The 13,922-nt window shown below is 39.3% G+C and overlaps 1 protein-coding gene across 1 annotated transcript in view; it reads left to right on the forward strand.

The window, feature by feature from the left end:
• LOC144494055 (Fc receptor-like protein 5) overlaps positions 1 to 13,922 on the forward strand; it is a 116,112-nt gene that overhangs the window by 26,091 nt on the left and 76,099 nt on the right. Inside the window, exons 2-4 of the mRNA XM_078213633.1 lie at positions 7,353 to 7,649; positions 8,204 to 8,500; positions 11,566 to 11,871. Coding sequence (XP_078069759.1) covers positions 7,353 to 7,649; positions 8,204 to 8,500; positions 11,566 to 11,871 — 900 coding nt within the window. The remainder of the gene's footprint in view (positions 1 to 7,352; positions 7,650 to 8,203; positions 8,501 to 11,565; positions 11,872 to 13,922) is intronic.

Raw genomic sequence — 13,922 nt, forward strand, 5'->3', positions numbered from 1 at the left:
AAAATTCAGCAAAGGAGGACCGAGCGGTTGATGAAGAAGGGAAAAATAGAATATGAAAGTAAGTTGGCGGGGAACATAAAAAATGACTAAATGTTTCTATAGATATGTAAAGAGAACAAACGTTGACAAAAATGAATATAGACCCCTTGCAGTCGGAAACTGGAGAATTCATAACAGCGAATAAAGGCATGTCTGAGGAATTAAATTTGTACTTTGCTTCAGTTCCCACAACAGAAGACACGAATAATGTGCCAGAAGTGCTGGGAGAAGCATGTTTTAGTGAGGAGCTGAAACAGATCAGTTTTAGTAGAGAAACTGTTTTGGGGAAACTGATGGAATTGAAGGTGGATAAATCTCTAGGTCCTGATAATCTTCATCCCAAATAACTTAAGGACGTAACCCAAGAGTTGTAGATCCATTGGTGATTATTTTTCAAGATTCTTTGGACTCTGGAATAGTTCCGACAGATTGGAGAGTAGCTAATGTAAGCCCGCAATTCAAAAAAGGAGTTAGAGAGAAAACGGGGAACTGTGGACCAGTGAGCCGAACGTTGATACTGGGGAAGTTCGGAGAGTCTATTATCAAGAATTTCACAACTCAGCATTTGGAAGGCAGTGGTACAATCATAAAAGAGTCAGCATAAATTTACAAAAGGTAAATCATGCTTGACGAATCTTTTGGATTTTTTGAGGGTGTAACCAGTATAGTTGACAGAGGAAAAACAAGTGGATGTTGTTTACTTAGATTTTCAGAAGGCTTTCAACAAGTTCTCACATAACAGACCACGATGTAAAATTAAATCACATGTCTTGAGATGGATAGAAAATTGTTAGCATATCGGAAGTAAATAATTGGCGTAAATAGGTATTTTTTTCACATTGGCAGTCTTTGACTCGTGGGGTTCCACCGAGATCTGTGCTAGGACCCCTGTCCACATTATATGTTAATGATTTGGAAGAAGGAACTCAGTGTATTACCTCCAAATTTGCAGATGATGCAAAGTTGAGTAGGAGGGTGAACTGTGAGGAGGATGCAGAGATATTGCAGTGTGATTTGGACAGGCTGAATGTGTGGGCGTCTGCAAGGCAGATTCATTATAGTGTGGATAAATGTGCGGTTTTCCATTTTGGTCGAAATAATAGAAAGACAAATTATTACTTGAATGGGTGTAAATTGAGAGAGGTGGATACTCAACGTCACCTTGGAGTCCTCGCGCATCAATCACTGAAAGTAAGCGTGCCTTAGCGAGAGGAACTAAGTTTCGGGATAGGGATATATTGTTGTAATTGTATAGGACGTTGGTGAGACCACACCTGGAGCATTGTGCACAGTTTTGGTGTCCTTATCTGAGGAAGGATGTCCTTGTTAGAGAGAGAGTGGAGTGAAGGTTTACCAGGCTGATTCCTGGGATGGTAGCTCTGTGATATGAGGAAAGACAAAGTCGGTTGGGTTATATTCACTGACGTTTCGAAGTGTGAGAGCGGATCTCATAGAAATGTATAAAATTCTAACAGGGTTAGACAGGGTAGATTCCAAAAGAATGTCCCCAATGGTGGAGGAGTCCAGAACTAGTGATCATGTTTTGAGGATAAGGGGCAAACATTTTCGAACTGAGGTGGGGAGAAATGTCTCCACCCAGAGGGTTGTGAATTTGTGGAATTCACTACCAGCGGATGTAGTTGAGACTAAAACATTGTCTGATTTCAAGAAGAAATTCGATATAGCACTTGTGGCTAAATGGATCAAGGGATATGGAAGGGAAGGTGGATCAGTATATTGAATTCGATGATCAGCCATGAGCAAGATGAATGGCGGAGCAGGCTAGAAGGGCCGAATGGCCGACTGCTATTTCTAGTTTCTATATGTGTGTATAGTTTTAGCAAGACTTCCCGAATTCCTATCGATATTTTCTTTGAAATAAAGAACAAAATTCCACCAGCTTCCTGATTACCTGCTGAATATACATACTAGTGCTTTGAGAGTTATACAGGATGACCCCTCCTTTTAATAATTATCAGCTCCATTATTCTTCCTACCAAACTATAAATCACTGTCGAATGAACTGACCTGATGCGAGAACAATTCTATTAATAAGGTGTATTTTTTTCTGCCAGTGTCTGTCACTGTCAGTCAGGACAGATTGTCTCCTTAATGAATGTTGAGCAATGTTTTAATGTGCTATTTACCTTCTTGTGCTGATTTGCAAGTGAGTACATACATCTCTGCTTTAAGAGAAGGACAATGGAGTTCTCGACGATATCTGGCCAGATTAATTTCCGCATTGGAAGCTAGTTCCCCTCTGAATTCATCAGCCATTGTATTTTCAGGCGAAGCAACATCAATTGATATTCAAATTCTAATGATAATGGTGGCGACATTCTGTGCATACACAAAATCTAACCGGATTGACGGAGGTCCTCCTCCCTGTGTCATCCTTTAATAAGATATTCCCTTCGTCCACTACCACCTTCACCTTGGCTGCCCAAAAAAAAAAATTCTTATTTACATTCTTGTTTTTCAAAGCTAAGATAATTTTCTTCCACCAGTCTTGCACGCAATGTGGTATAAACATATATGTTTTAAGTTTCATGTTGTTGCTTCTCTTTTTTTGCCAGAAAATTGTTGTACCACTGTCCTCTGGTTATTACTTACCATTTTACTGCAAATTGTTTCTTCCTATCTATTCCATCTACAATGCCGATATCATAGATTTATAGAGTCATAGAAGTCTACAGCACAGAAAAGGACCCTTCAGCCCTTCACATCTGAGCCGATCAGAGGCAAACCATCCAATGATTCCAATCCAACTTTCCAGCTTTTGGCCCATAGTCTTTATGTGTGGTATCGCAAATGCACATCTAGACGCTTTTTAAATATTATCAGGGCCTCTGCCTCCACCACTCTTGCGGAAAGTGAGTTCCAGACACCCATCACCACTTAGGAGGCATTTTTTCCCGATTCCAGAACCACATGCAATACACTAGCTGTGGTCTAACCAACGTTTTATATAGTTCCAGTGTAATCTTCCTATCCATTAGATCACTCCTTCCAACTTTGCAAGAACAAAAGCAGATTCAATAAGCATTCACATATAACTAAAAATATTGATTTCCGGTATCAGTTCTGGAGATCTCCACGTCGGCCTTTGCAATACTTTGGAATTCTCTCTAAATCTGATGTAAAGAACCAGAACCAATAATTCAGCTGTTGCCTAACCAGTTAGTTTTCCAGTTTGAGAATTATGCCATTGCGTTCATATGCTTTCCTCAGTCTGAAGCCACGGGTCGGGGATGCTTTTAATGGAATTTGCTTCACACGTTACTCTATATGCGTCCCCAGGACTATTCTATGTGATTATTGAAAAATAATGCATTTATATTATATCCCTTCTTACTATTTTTCCCATCAGAGATTTCCCGTAAAGATGGATTTGAATAAATATGAAGTCTTCTTGTGTAAGTCCTTAAAATTTGTCTTCCAGTGATTGCTTCAATTAGAGATTATGACATCGAACAGATAATTCTTACCTTTTTACCATTTCCCGGACGATTGCTGTAATTTACCTCCATGAACATAAACCCATTTTCTTAATTTCTGAGATCATTTCACTGTTTTGGAATAGATCCAGTAACACGAAATTTATAACGTATGAAATATGCATTTATAGTTATTGAGGAGGCAGTGGCGTAGTGGTACTGCCACGGGTTTAGAAATCCAGAAGTATTACCTCATATCCAGAGACCCTGGTCCTAATCCTATTCATGGCAGATGATGAAATGAGAAATCAGCTTTTTTTATACATCTACATTACAAGTCTAAATGGTTATATTCGATTTTTGCAAAAAGAAATATGGTTCTCTAACGTAATTTAAGGAATGAAATTCTTATCCGGTGACTCCAGTCCCACATTAATGTGTTTGAATCTGAAATGTTTTGCATTTAGCGACAAATTTAGGATGTGCTATTAATTCCTTCATCACATGAATGAATTTATAACAATTGCATGTGAATTATTGCTATTGTTGTGTTGTTATGATTCACATGAATTTAGCTATTTTTTTTTCGATTTATTTTAGTGCTTCTGATTGGGACTTGCCTTGGTCTTTCCAAAGGTTGGTAAATGTGTTCATCATCAGGTCAATGTCTTTTTACAAACCTCCGGTTGACAAACCCAAAATGTTGATTGGAAACCATGTTTAATTATTACAGATCGATAGCATAATTAAGTTTCCATAAAGTACTATCTTCAAACTGTAGTCATATCTGGCTTACTGCTGTTGCTTCATTGATATTATTTAACTCGATGCTTTCACCATCTAATTGGTATAATACTCCTAACAGTGGAGATTATCATTAATAATAGCGAACATTTTCTTGTGTTAATGACAGAGAACTGAGTGATTCCAAACATCGCTTTCGTGCATATGTTATTTCGTACTAAGCTTTTTCCCTCTGTTAAAAAAAAATATCGTGACGTATTTTCAACTTTTCAATGCTGAACTTGTATTTGAACTGACAAATCGCCTCTCAAATGTCCTTTCTCAAACTTTCTCACATACGATAGCCTCTTGGAGAAATCATTTGCCACTTAACCCTGCATGCTTCTTGGTAGCACCACACATAAACTCCACAAAATTCCATGTCACTTGCATAATGTTCTCTATCAAATTCAATGGTGTTTCAGTTCCTTTACATGTACATTGCAACGGGACATTCAATTGCTGACTCTATTTTGATTTGATTTGATTTATTATTGTCACATGTATGAGGATAGAGTGAAAAGTATTGTTTCTTGCGCTATACAAAGCATACCTTTCATGGAGAAGGAAATGAAAGACTGCAGAATTTAACGTTACAGTCATTGCTAGTGTGTCAAGAAAGATCAATTTATGCGAGGTTGGTCCATTCAAAAGTCTGATTGGCGAAGGGAAGAAGCTGTTCTTGAGTCGATTGTTACGTGACCTCAGAATTTTGGTTTTATTTTCCTGACGGAAGTTGATGGAAGAGAGTATGTCCGGGGTGCGTGGGGTCCTTCATTATGCTGGCTGCTTTGCTGAGGCAACGGGAAATATAGACAGAGTCAATGGATGGGAGGCTGGTTTGCATGATAGTTTGGGCTACATTTACGACATTTTGTAGTTTCTTGCAGTCTTGGGTAGAGCTGGAGCCATGCCAAGCTGTGATACAACCAGAAAGAATGGTTTCAGTGGTGCATCTGTAAAGGTTGGTGAGAGTAGTGGCTGACATGCCAAATTTCCTTCGTCTTCTGAGAAAGTAGAGGCATTCGTGGACTTTCTTAACTATAGTGTCGGCATGGGGGGACGAGGACAGGCTTTTGCTGATCTGGACACTTACAAACTTTAAGTTTTCGACCATTTCTACTTCGTCCCCGTTAATGTGGACAGGGGCATGTTCTCCACTATGCTTCCTGAAGTCGACGACAATCTCCTTAATTTGTGTTGATGTTGAGGGAGACATTATTGTCGTCGTACCAGTTCACCAGATTCTCTATCTCATTCCTGTACTTTGTCTCGTCGCTGTTTGAGATCCCATTCATCATGTCATCAGAGAACTTGAAAATCAAGTTGGAAGGGAATTTGGCTACACAGTCATAGATGTATAAGGATTATAGTAGGGGGCTGAGGACACAGCTTTGTGGGGCACCGGTGTTGATGATGATCGTGAAGGAGGTGTTGTTGCCTATCCTGACTGATTGTGGTCTGTGGGTTAGGAAGTTCAAGATCCAGTCTTGAGAGAGGAGTCGAGCCCTCGGTCGAGGGGTTTGGAGATAGTGGAAAACGGAGAAAACATATTTTTTTAAAAACGAATAAACTTAGTTGAAAAACAAAACACAAGGTGATTTTCCTATCTATTGAAAAGGTGCGACACATTGTGCTCATATAAGGAACCATTATAGTGCACAAGTCTTTGGTGCTACAGCATCCACTTTATGTGTTTGTAAGTCACAACAATGAAATGCGATGTTGATTTAACGTTGGCTTAATTATGTCCCTTTTGACATATTTATGAAGGTCAACTGAAGCCAGTAATCACAATGACTCCATCGTTGGCAGGATTCATTAAGGGCGAACAGGTCACAATCATCTGTACCCTTCATTCTGGGTGTTCATCAGCATGGGTTTCCGTGCACAGATTTGATCAAAATAAATATCTGGGTAGCGGTCGGACTACTGGCGATCAATGCTCTTTCCGCGTCAGAATTGATGTAACTCATACTGCAAGTTACATCTGTGACTACTCACATTTGGATTCTATAAGAAGGAAAACCTCCTTGCAGAGTGACCCTATGATTGTTACAGCAATAGGTACGTGAAAAATTTACGAAATCGAAAAATGCATGCCAACTAATTAACCTGAAATCTTAGCAGACTCGTCAATATTTGCTGAGAATGAAATTATGAGTTGATTTCAAGCCAATGCTTATGGTACTTGAGCAGATAAATTCCAAAATATTTGGTACTGCCAAAGCCTGTTTTTTAGTGACTCACCGCCCATTTTCAATTTTGCCAGTGTGAACATCATAATCAAATGATTAACAGTTGAATCAAACATAGATGTAACACATGTTATCAACATAGTTGGTATAAATATTGAATGGGGAGGTCCCAGATAAGGAACACTGGCTCAGAAAACCGTGAGTTTTACTTTAGAAAATGTGGAGGAACTGATTCAAAGGACTGGCAACACGTTTATACTGAGAAGCAAAATATACTTCACATAAAAAGATTAATTGTAATACAATTCTTCCCTCCCTTACATTTACAAATACATAGTTTTCACTCTGAAATCAAATGGCAAATGCCACTCAAGTGACCTTCCGTGGCTGTGTGTGTGAAGTTTGCATGTTCTCCCCGTGTCTGCGTGGGTTTCCTCCGGGTGCTCCAGTTTCCTCCGACGTCCAAAGATGCGCAGGTTAGGAGGATTGGATACGTTAAATTGCCTGTTATTGTCCAAAGATGCGGAGATTTGCTGGATTGGTAATGGTAAATTGCCCGTTGTTAACTAGCGGTGTGCAGATAGGTAAATTAGCCATGCTAAATTGTCCCTTCGTGTCCCAAGATGCGTAGGTTAGGTAGCCTGGCCGTGCTAAACTGCCCCTTATTAACCAAAGGTATGCAGATGAGATGGAGCAGCCATGCTGTAGTGTCCCGGAGTGACAAAGATTTGCCGGTTCGGTGGATTGTGTTGTTACAGGAATAGAGCGGGGCAGATGACCTCGGCAAAATACCCTGTCAGAGAGAATCGGTGCAGACTCGATGGGCCTAATGGCCTCTTTCACGCGGTAGGGATCCTACGATGCTCAACGATTATTTTCTGTGCACATTTCACAGATCGCCCGAAATCACCGTTAATCGTGATGAACAACCAATTCGCCATTTTAATTAAAGGAGAGTTCGCTAAGTTTACCTGTGCTGTAAGTTCTGCATATTCCTGCCACCAGATGTACCTGCACAGAAACGCTGAAATAATGCACCGGGCTTCCGTTCAAAGCGACGCCAATTATCGTTTTGCCAACTTTGTAATTGTTTCAACAGTCTCTGCAAATTTTACATGTGTTTGCGAAACGCGAGTGTTGGATCAGTTGCTAAAATCGGAGCACAGTGACTTGATCAGTATCGATGTGATCGGTAAGAGGCAGTGTTTATATTTATTCAATGTTACAAGTGCATGGATTTTCTTACAATTGGAGTTCCTCTGTTTCAATATGAATTCCTCCCCAGTATTGCAGGTAACATTTTCATTGTTTTCCTCTCTGACAGACCAGCCCCGGAAGCCGACAATCTCTCTCAATCCCTGGGAAAAAATATTTGTGAGAAGGGAATTAGTGATCATTAATTGCAGTGCCGATTTTCAAGCCTCAGTTTACAGGTTCTTTCTTCACATTAATGGAGAGGAAACTGGCAGTCACCAGGCGGACGTGAACAGCACTTTCGCCACCTTCCCAAGACAGCCAATGTTTTCCGTTGATTACACCTGTACCTGTTGGATAAGGGTGTCGGGCAAATGGAAATATTCTGCGCAGAGTGACACAATCTCAGTCACTGTAATTGGTAATTGAAAGATTTTCAAATTAAGAAGAAACTGTTAACTCCTCGTCCCCTTTCTACCAATTCCAAATGCTCGTTTGCAATTAAAGATAAACGTGGTTTTATTTGTTTGGTTTTTTTTTTCTCCAAATCAGATCGACCACCGAAGCCGTCCATTCGATTGAATGAGTCTGAAAGCATTTTTTTGAAAGGCGAAACAATCAGCATTATCTGTGAGACTGGAGTTCAATCTGCAAGCAGCCAGGTTCATTTGTACCAAGGCAGTGACGGTCATTCCGTCTGTCAGCAGAACAATAACAGTGGATCCAATGTGGTCAGTTTCCGACTGGTGGCCAGGAAAACGGAAGATTACTGGTGTGCTGATCAAACGGCCATACAAGGACGTCTCATAGTCTCCGAAAACAGTACAGCCATGCGCCTTCCTGTAATTGGTGAGTTGAACTTCGTTCTGCAACTTCATAATCATGTTTTGCTATGAAATATCATTCACAATGTAGACCGATTGCTCATGGAAATTCTCTTTAAGAATCGAACCTTATACCCCCAATTTGGAGTACAAATTAAATTTAACAACGCCCCACCTCCCCGCTCACCACCCCGGCTTACTTCAAATGTCTTTAAAAGCTGCAAAATCATTTTCGGCCCCATTGCAATTTAAGCATTCAAACAACTAAGACCCTCTCTATTTACTAATGAATATATTTAAACTTTACTTGCTAACCTCTAAAATCACTTGACCTGAGCGTCATTACAAATGAATAGCTTTAGCTACATCATTTAGGAACACAGAGAAAAAATCATTACAGAATCACATAATGTTCTCATATGTATGTAAACATGTATATATATATATATATATATATATATATATATATATATATATATATGCATCCATTCTCTCATTGTTGTCCGCATGTAATTGATGAAATTGCCCAAGAGTGTATAATGATTCATTTTGCTCACAATCACAATTTTACTTGAGGCTGGTAAGGCTTGGTGCAACTGGAGAGAACTTCTTTCTCTGTGCAGCTCAGCTACAGTAACATTACAGTAGCCTCGAGAATGTTTTTTTTTGGACCAGCCCACTAGCTTTGAGTGATTTGCATATTTGAACGGCAATATCACTTTTTCCAGCGATGTACAGATATTATGATTTACCTTTCTCAGATGCAAAATCGATATCCTACCCCTCCATTGTGCTGCATCTTTAAAGTTGCATTTTCTACCGGTTTGAAAACCATTTGGTTTCTTAGTGAATCCATGGAATAATAAAATACGAAAGTGAGATCATAAATACTTTTGTTCCCAACTAAATAATAAGCAAAGTGCATTTTTTCTCGTTGGCAACTCAATTCATTCGGATTGGCTAACAATAGGAGATTATTGTAAACCTATGTACGGGTGACCATTGTTAATTGTATTCCATTTCAGATCATCCAATAACACCAAAGCTTTCAATTAATCAGACTTTTACCACAATTTTAAGGGGAGAAATGTTGTCATTGACTTGCAAAGCTCCACCTCAAGAATCGGACAAGATATTTTCTGAGAAGATGTTTTTTCTGTACAAGTTGAACAACTCATTTACAGTGGCAGCACTTACGACCGTGACGGGGACAGATTCAGCTATTTTTAACATCACAGCAACAGTGAACCCTGGTGTAGAACATTACTGCTGCATGTATACCACAGAGGTCTCAGGTCGACTGCTTCACTCCAAGAACAGTGACCCTATGATCTTGAATGTAATAAGTAGGTGGATTTTCCTTTGTATTTTATTTAAAGAACACTGATTTCAAACCCAAAATATGTTTTTCTGAGCAAATTATACTTGGCTTCCAAAGTAGAATAGATTTGCTTATTCATTTGAACTAATTGAATAGTTATTGCTATTATTTACACAATTAATTCGAGTTAATTACCTTGTATTTACATCTCATTGGATATTAGTATTCATTACGTCTGAGTGCATTGAGTTCCTTCTTCTTTGCAACTATGTTCTCCTGTATCGTTCATCCATTATTTACCTGGGTGAACTCTTTAATGCAGTAAATAGTTTCTCTCAAATATATTTTATGAGCATCGTTGTCTTGTGTTTATAATATACCAATAAAAAATGTGCTATATATCAAATACAAAATATAATGCAAAGGAAAAATTGCCTTCCATGCCCCACATTCTCCTACCCAATCTGAGAAAGGGAAATCCCTTCCGAAGTCAACGGATCTTCAAATGATCCTTCAAACTTTCCGTCCCTCCTGCCGACACTCTCCCGGAAGGCGTTAGTGGGAAATGTACTACTTTGCATACCTATTTCACCACAGAGCAATATGTGAGGCGGAGTATAATATTGAATTATTTTGTGGTAACCATCTTAAGAATGGATCCCAGCAATTTCGCACTGACAATTACCAACGTCTCTAATAAATCTACAACCACTTCATCGAAGGTGCTCGGATACACTCCACCTGGTCCAGGGAATTGTCAAACTTTAAGTCTATTAGTTGGACCAGCATTTTTCCTTAGATCCGTCTTCCGTTAATCTCTTGAGTTTGAAATATATTTGAAAATTTGGAAGGTTAACAAAAACACAAAATATATATGGACAGCAACAATTCGAGCAACAGAAAAAGAACGAATGTTTTCTTTCTGAAACAAAGAATATCATTTCATGTTATGTAGAAATCATGTTTGTATCGACATTAGCAAATTGGTAGATTATGCTGTAAGAATGTCTGACGAAAAACGATTTTGAGCCCAAAGAGTCTGATTGGATCAGGACCAGAGATATTTTAAGGATGTGCATTATAGAATTTTACAACACGGAAAGAGGCCCTTCGGCCATTCATGGCTGCATCAAACTAGAATCTGTTCTGATCCCATTGTCAACAATTGGTCAGTAGCCTTGCATACTCCGGCGTTTCAAGTGCGCATCTGAACGTATCTAAAATGTTGTGAAATTTGCCGCCTCTCCCATACTTGGGAATTGGCAGGGAGTTTCACATCACCACCACACACTGGGTAAAAACAACTTGCATCAAATCTTCTGTAAATCTTCTTTCCCTTTACTTAAATATATGCTGCTGGTCATTGACGACGCTACCAACAGAACCTTTTATTCCTATCTATCCCAGCTACTTTTGTACACCTTAGTCACGTCCCCGACGTCCATCCCACCATTCGTCCCCACCCTCACTTCTCCTGCCCCCACGAATCACAAGCACTCCCCACCCCCACAGCGTTTTTTGTTCCAAAAAAAACAACCCCAGCCTGCCAGAGCCTCTTAATAGCTTTTATCTCAAACGAGCTCAACAATAACGATTTATTTAATTGTATGTAGTTTCATAGAGAAATAAATCAAGCAAAAAAGTACGTGAGTAACTGAAATAGAAAATATCAAAATGATAAGATGGATTTTATAGATCTGCTACCAGATCATGTTCATACATATTGTTGTCTAATAGTCAGACTTAATGTTTCGTTTTGCACTTTTTAGCCCATCCGTTAAAGCCAACCTGTTTGTTGGAAGCTCAAGGTCCTGCCACTGACAATGACCAGAACGTTACTGTCAACTGCACAGTGCCCAAATCGCACACTTCCGTGAAATTCCATTTCTATGTAAATTCTCAAAAGCAGCCTAATCTTTCTCAAGTAACAGACGGACAAAGTTTTGCTACCATTCAACTGACTGTACCTCGCTTACAGAACAGGACACAATATTATACATGTCGATATGAATTAAAGATTGCTGGAAGAACGTTAGAATCAGAGGCATGTAATCCACAAAGACTTGTCCTGTCAGGTAAGGAGATCGATAATATAATGGAAAACCTGACTTGTATTATTAAATGTGCCTTTGAGTAATATTATTGCATGCTTGAAAACTTTGTAAACTGTGTTTCCTCGCCGTGCTGACTGTTGTGTGATGCAGCAATAACTTAAAAGCCGAGCGTAGAGTAAGCAGGCACATATGGAAGGATACCAGAAATAGGTGGGGATGCAAGTGGTGGGGATGGCACAAAGATTATGCAGAAGAATATAGCCAGGTAAAGTGCGTGGGCAAAACTTGGTGGAATTAATATAATGTAGGAATATGTGAAGTTGGGTCACCAGAGCATGACCTCGGGTATCTGGATTACTCCTCCAGTGACAATAACACTGGCCCACCACACATATCTGCAATGAATGATTTGAGTGCCTCAGTATGTGATTTCCTATTTATTTTCAAGATATATTAACTAGTTGTCAATTTAAAAATAATGAAAAACATGACTACCTGCAAAATATGTTCGACCCTATTATTGTCGTTTGTTTCAGGTGGAATGAACCGATATTTTTTACTTGTAATGGGATCGCCGATTCTTCTCCTTTTGTTGATCATCGTTTCAATATGTAGCATGATGATCATTAAAAATGGTATGCAACCAATTGTGGTGAATACGTGTGATGATTCAGATATGTCTTTCTATTGCCTGATAGATACCAGTAACTTGCTATTTATTTTATTCTCGTGAAATATCATACAGGGCACACTTATTGTGACTCATAGAGGTTTACAGCACATAAAGAGTCCCTTTGGCCCATTGCATCTGTGCAGGCCACCAAATATCTATCTTTCTAATCCCATTGGACCATCGCCATGAATGCTATGACTTTTCAAGTGCTCATATAAATGCGTCTTATATGTTGTGAGGCTTCCCGCCTCTACCAACTTTTCAGACATTGAGTTCCAAATTGGAAAGAATGAGATATCGTTCTTGGGGCTCAATGGATCAAGGGATGTGGGAGGAAGGCGGATCAGAATATTGAATTTGATTATCAACCATGATCAAAACGAATGATGGAACAGGCTTGAAGGCCAAATGGCTTACTCCTGCTTCCATTTTCTATTTTCAATTCCCACAACCCTCTGGGTGAAAAATCTTTTCATCAAATCCCATATATCTAACCTATAAATTATGCCCCCTTGTTATTGACACCTCTACTAATGGGGAAATATTCTTCCTATCTACCTTATCAATGTCCCTTCTAATTTGGTACACCTCGACCATGTTTCCCCACTCGACCTTCTCTGCTCAATGGAAAGAAAATCCAGTCTATCCAGCACCTATTCATAGCTGAAGCACTGCAGCCCAGGCAACATCCCGGTTAATCTCCTCTGCACCCTCTCAAGTGCCGTCACATCCTTCCAATTGAGTGACCACCAGAACTGCACACAATTATCGAGCTGTGGCCTAACGAGTATTTTATACAGCTCCATCGTAACCGACCTGTTCCCATATTAAATGCCTCGGATAAGAAAGACCAGCATCCCATATAGCTTCTTAATCGCCTGCTCCATCTGTCCTGCTGCCTTTAAGGATCCTTAGACATGTGCGCCAAGGCCCCTCTGGTCCTCTGCAATCCCTAGCGTCCTACAATTCATTGTGCATTCACTTACCTTGTTAGTCCTCCCGGAGTACCTCACCACACGCTTACACACTTTTCAGGGTTATAAGGAAACAACATGTCCTAAGTTAATGTCCTATAGCACTATCCTTTTATTAGTTTAACAAACATTATTAAAATAAGTGACGCATTTGTCACTTTGCTAACAATTATTGCTTAGTCAAAAACGAAAGCAATTGCTTGTTTACCTTTAGCAGCAGCATAAACATCATTAGATAATAAGCAAAAGTTGATTGTCAAATTCATTGACGAAATCAAAAGTAACAAACCCACTAATCTGAATAAATAAATCACAAGCAGGAAAGTTGTCAGTCATGTGGCCATGAATGTAATTAATTGGTGTCGATATCATTATCCCCTACTGAGCATGCATGTCATTTTAAAAAGAATAGGTCCCATTTTTAA

This window comes from Mustelus asterias, chromosome 5 (genome assembly GCF_964213995.1).
Source record: "Mustelus asterias chromosome 5, sMusAst1.hap1.1, whole genome shotgun sequence".
NCBI lineage: Eukaryota > Metazoa > Chordata > Chondrichthyes > Carcharhiniformes > Triakidae > Mustelus > Mustelus asterias.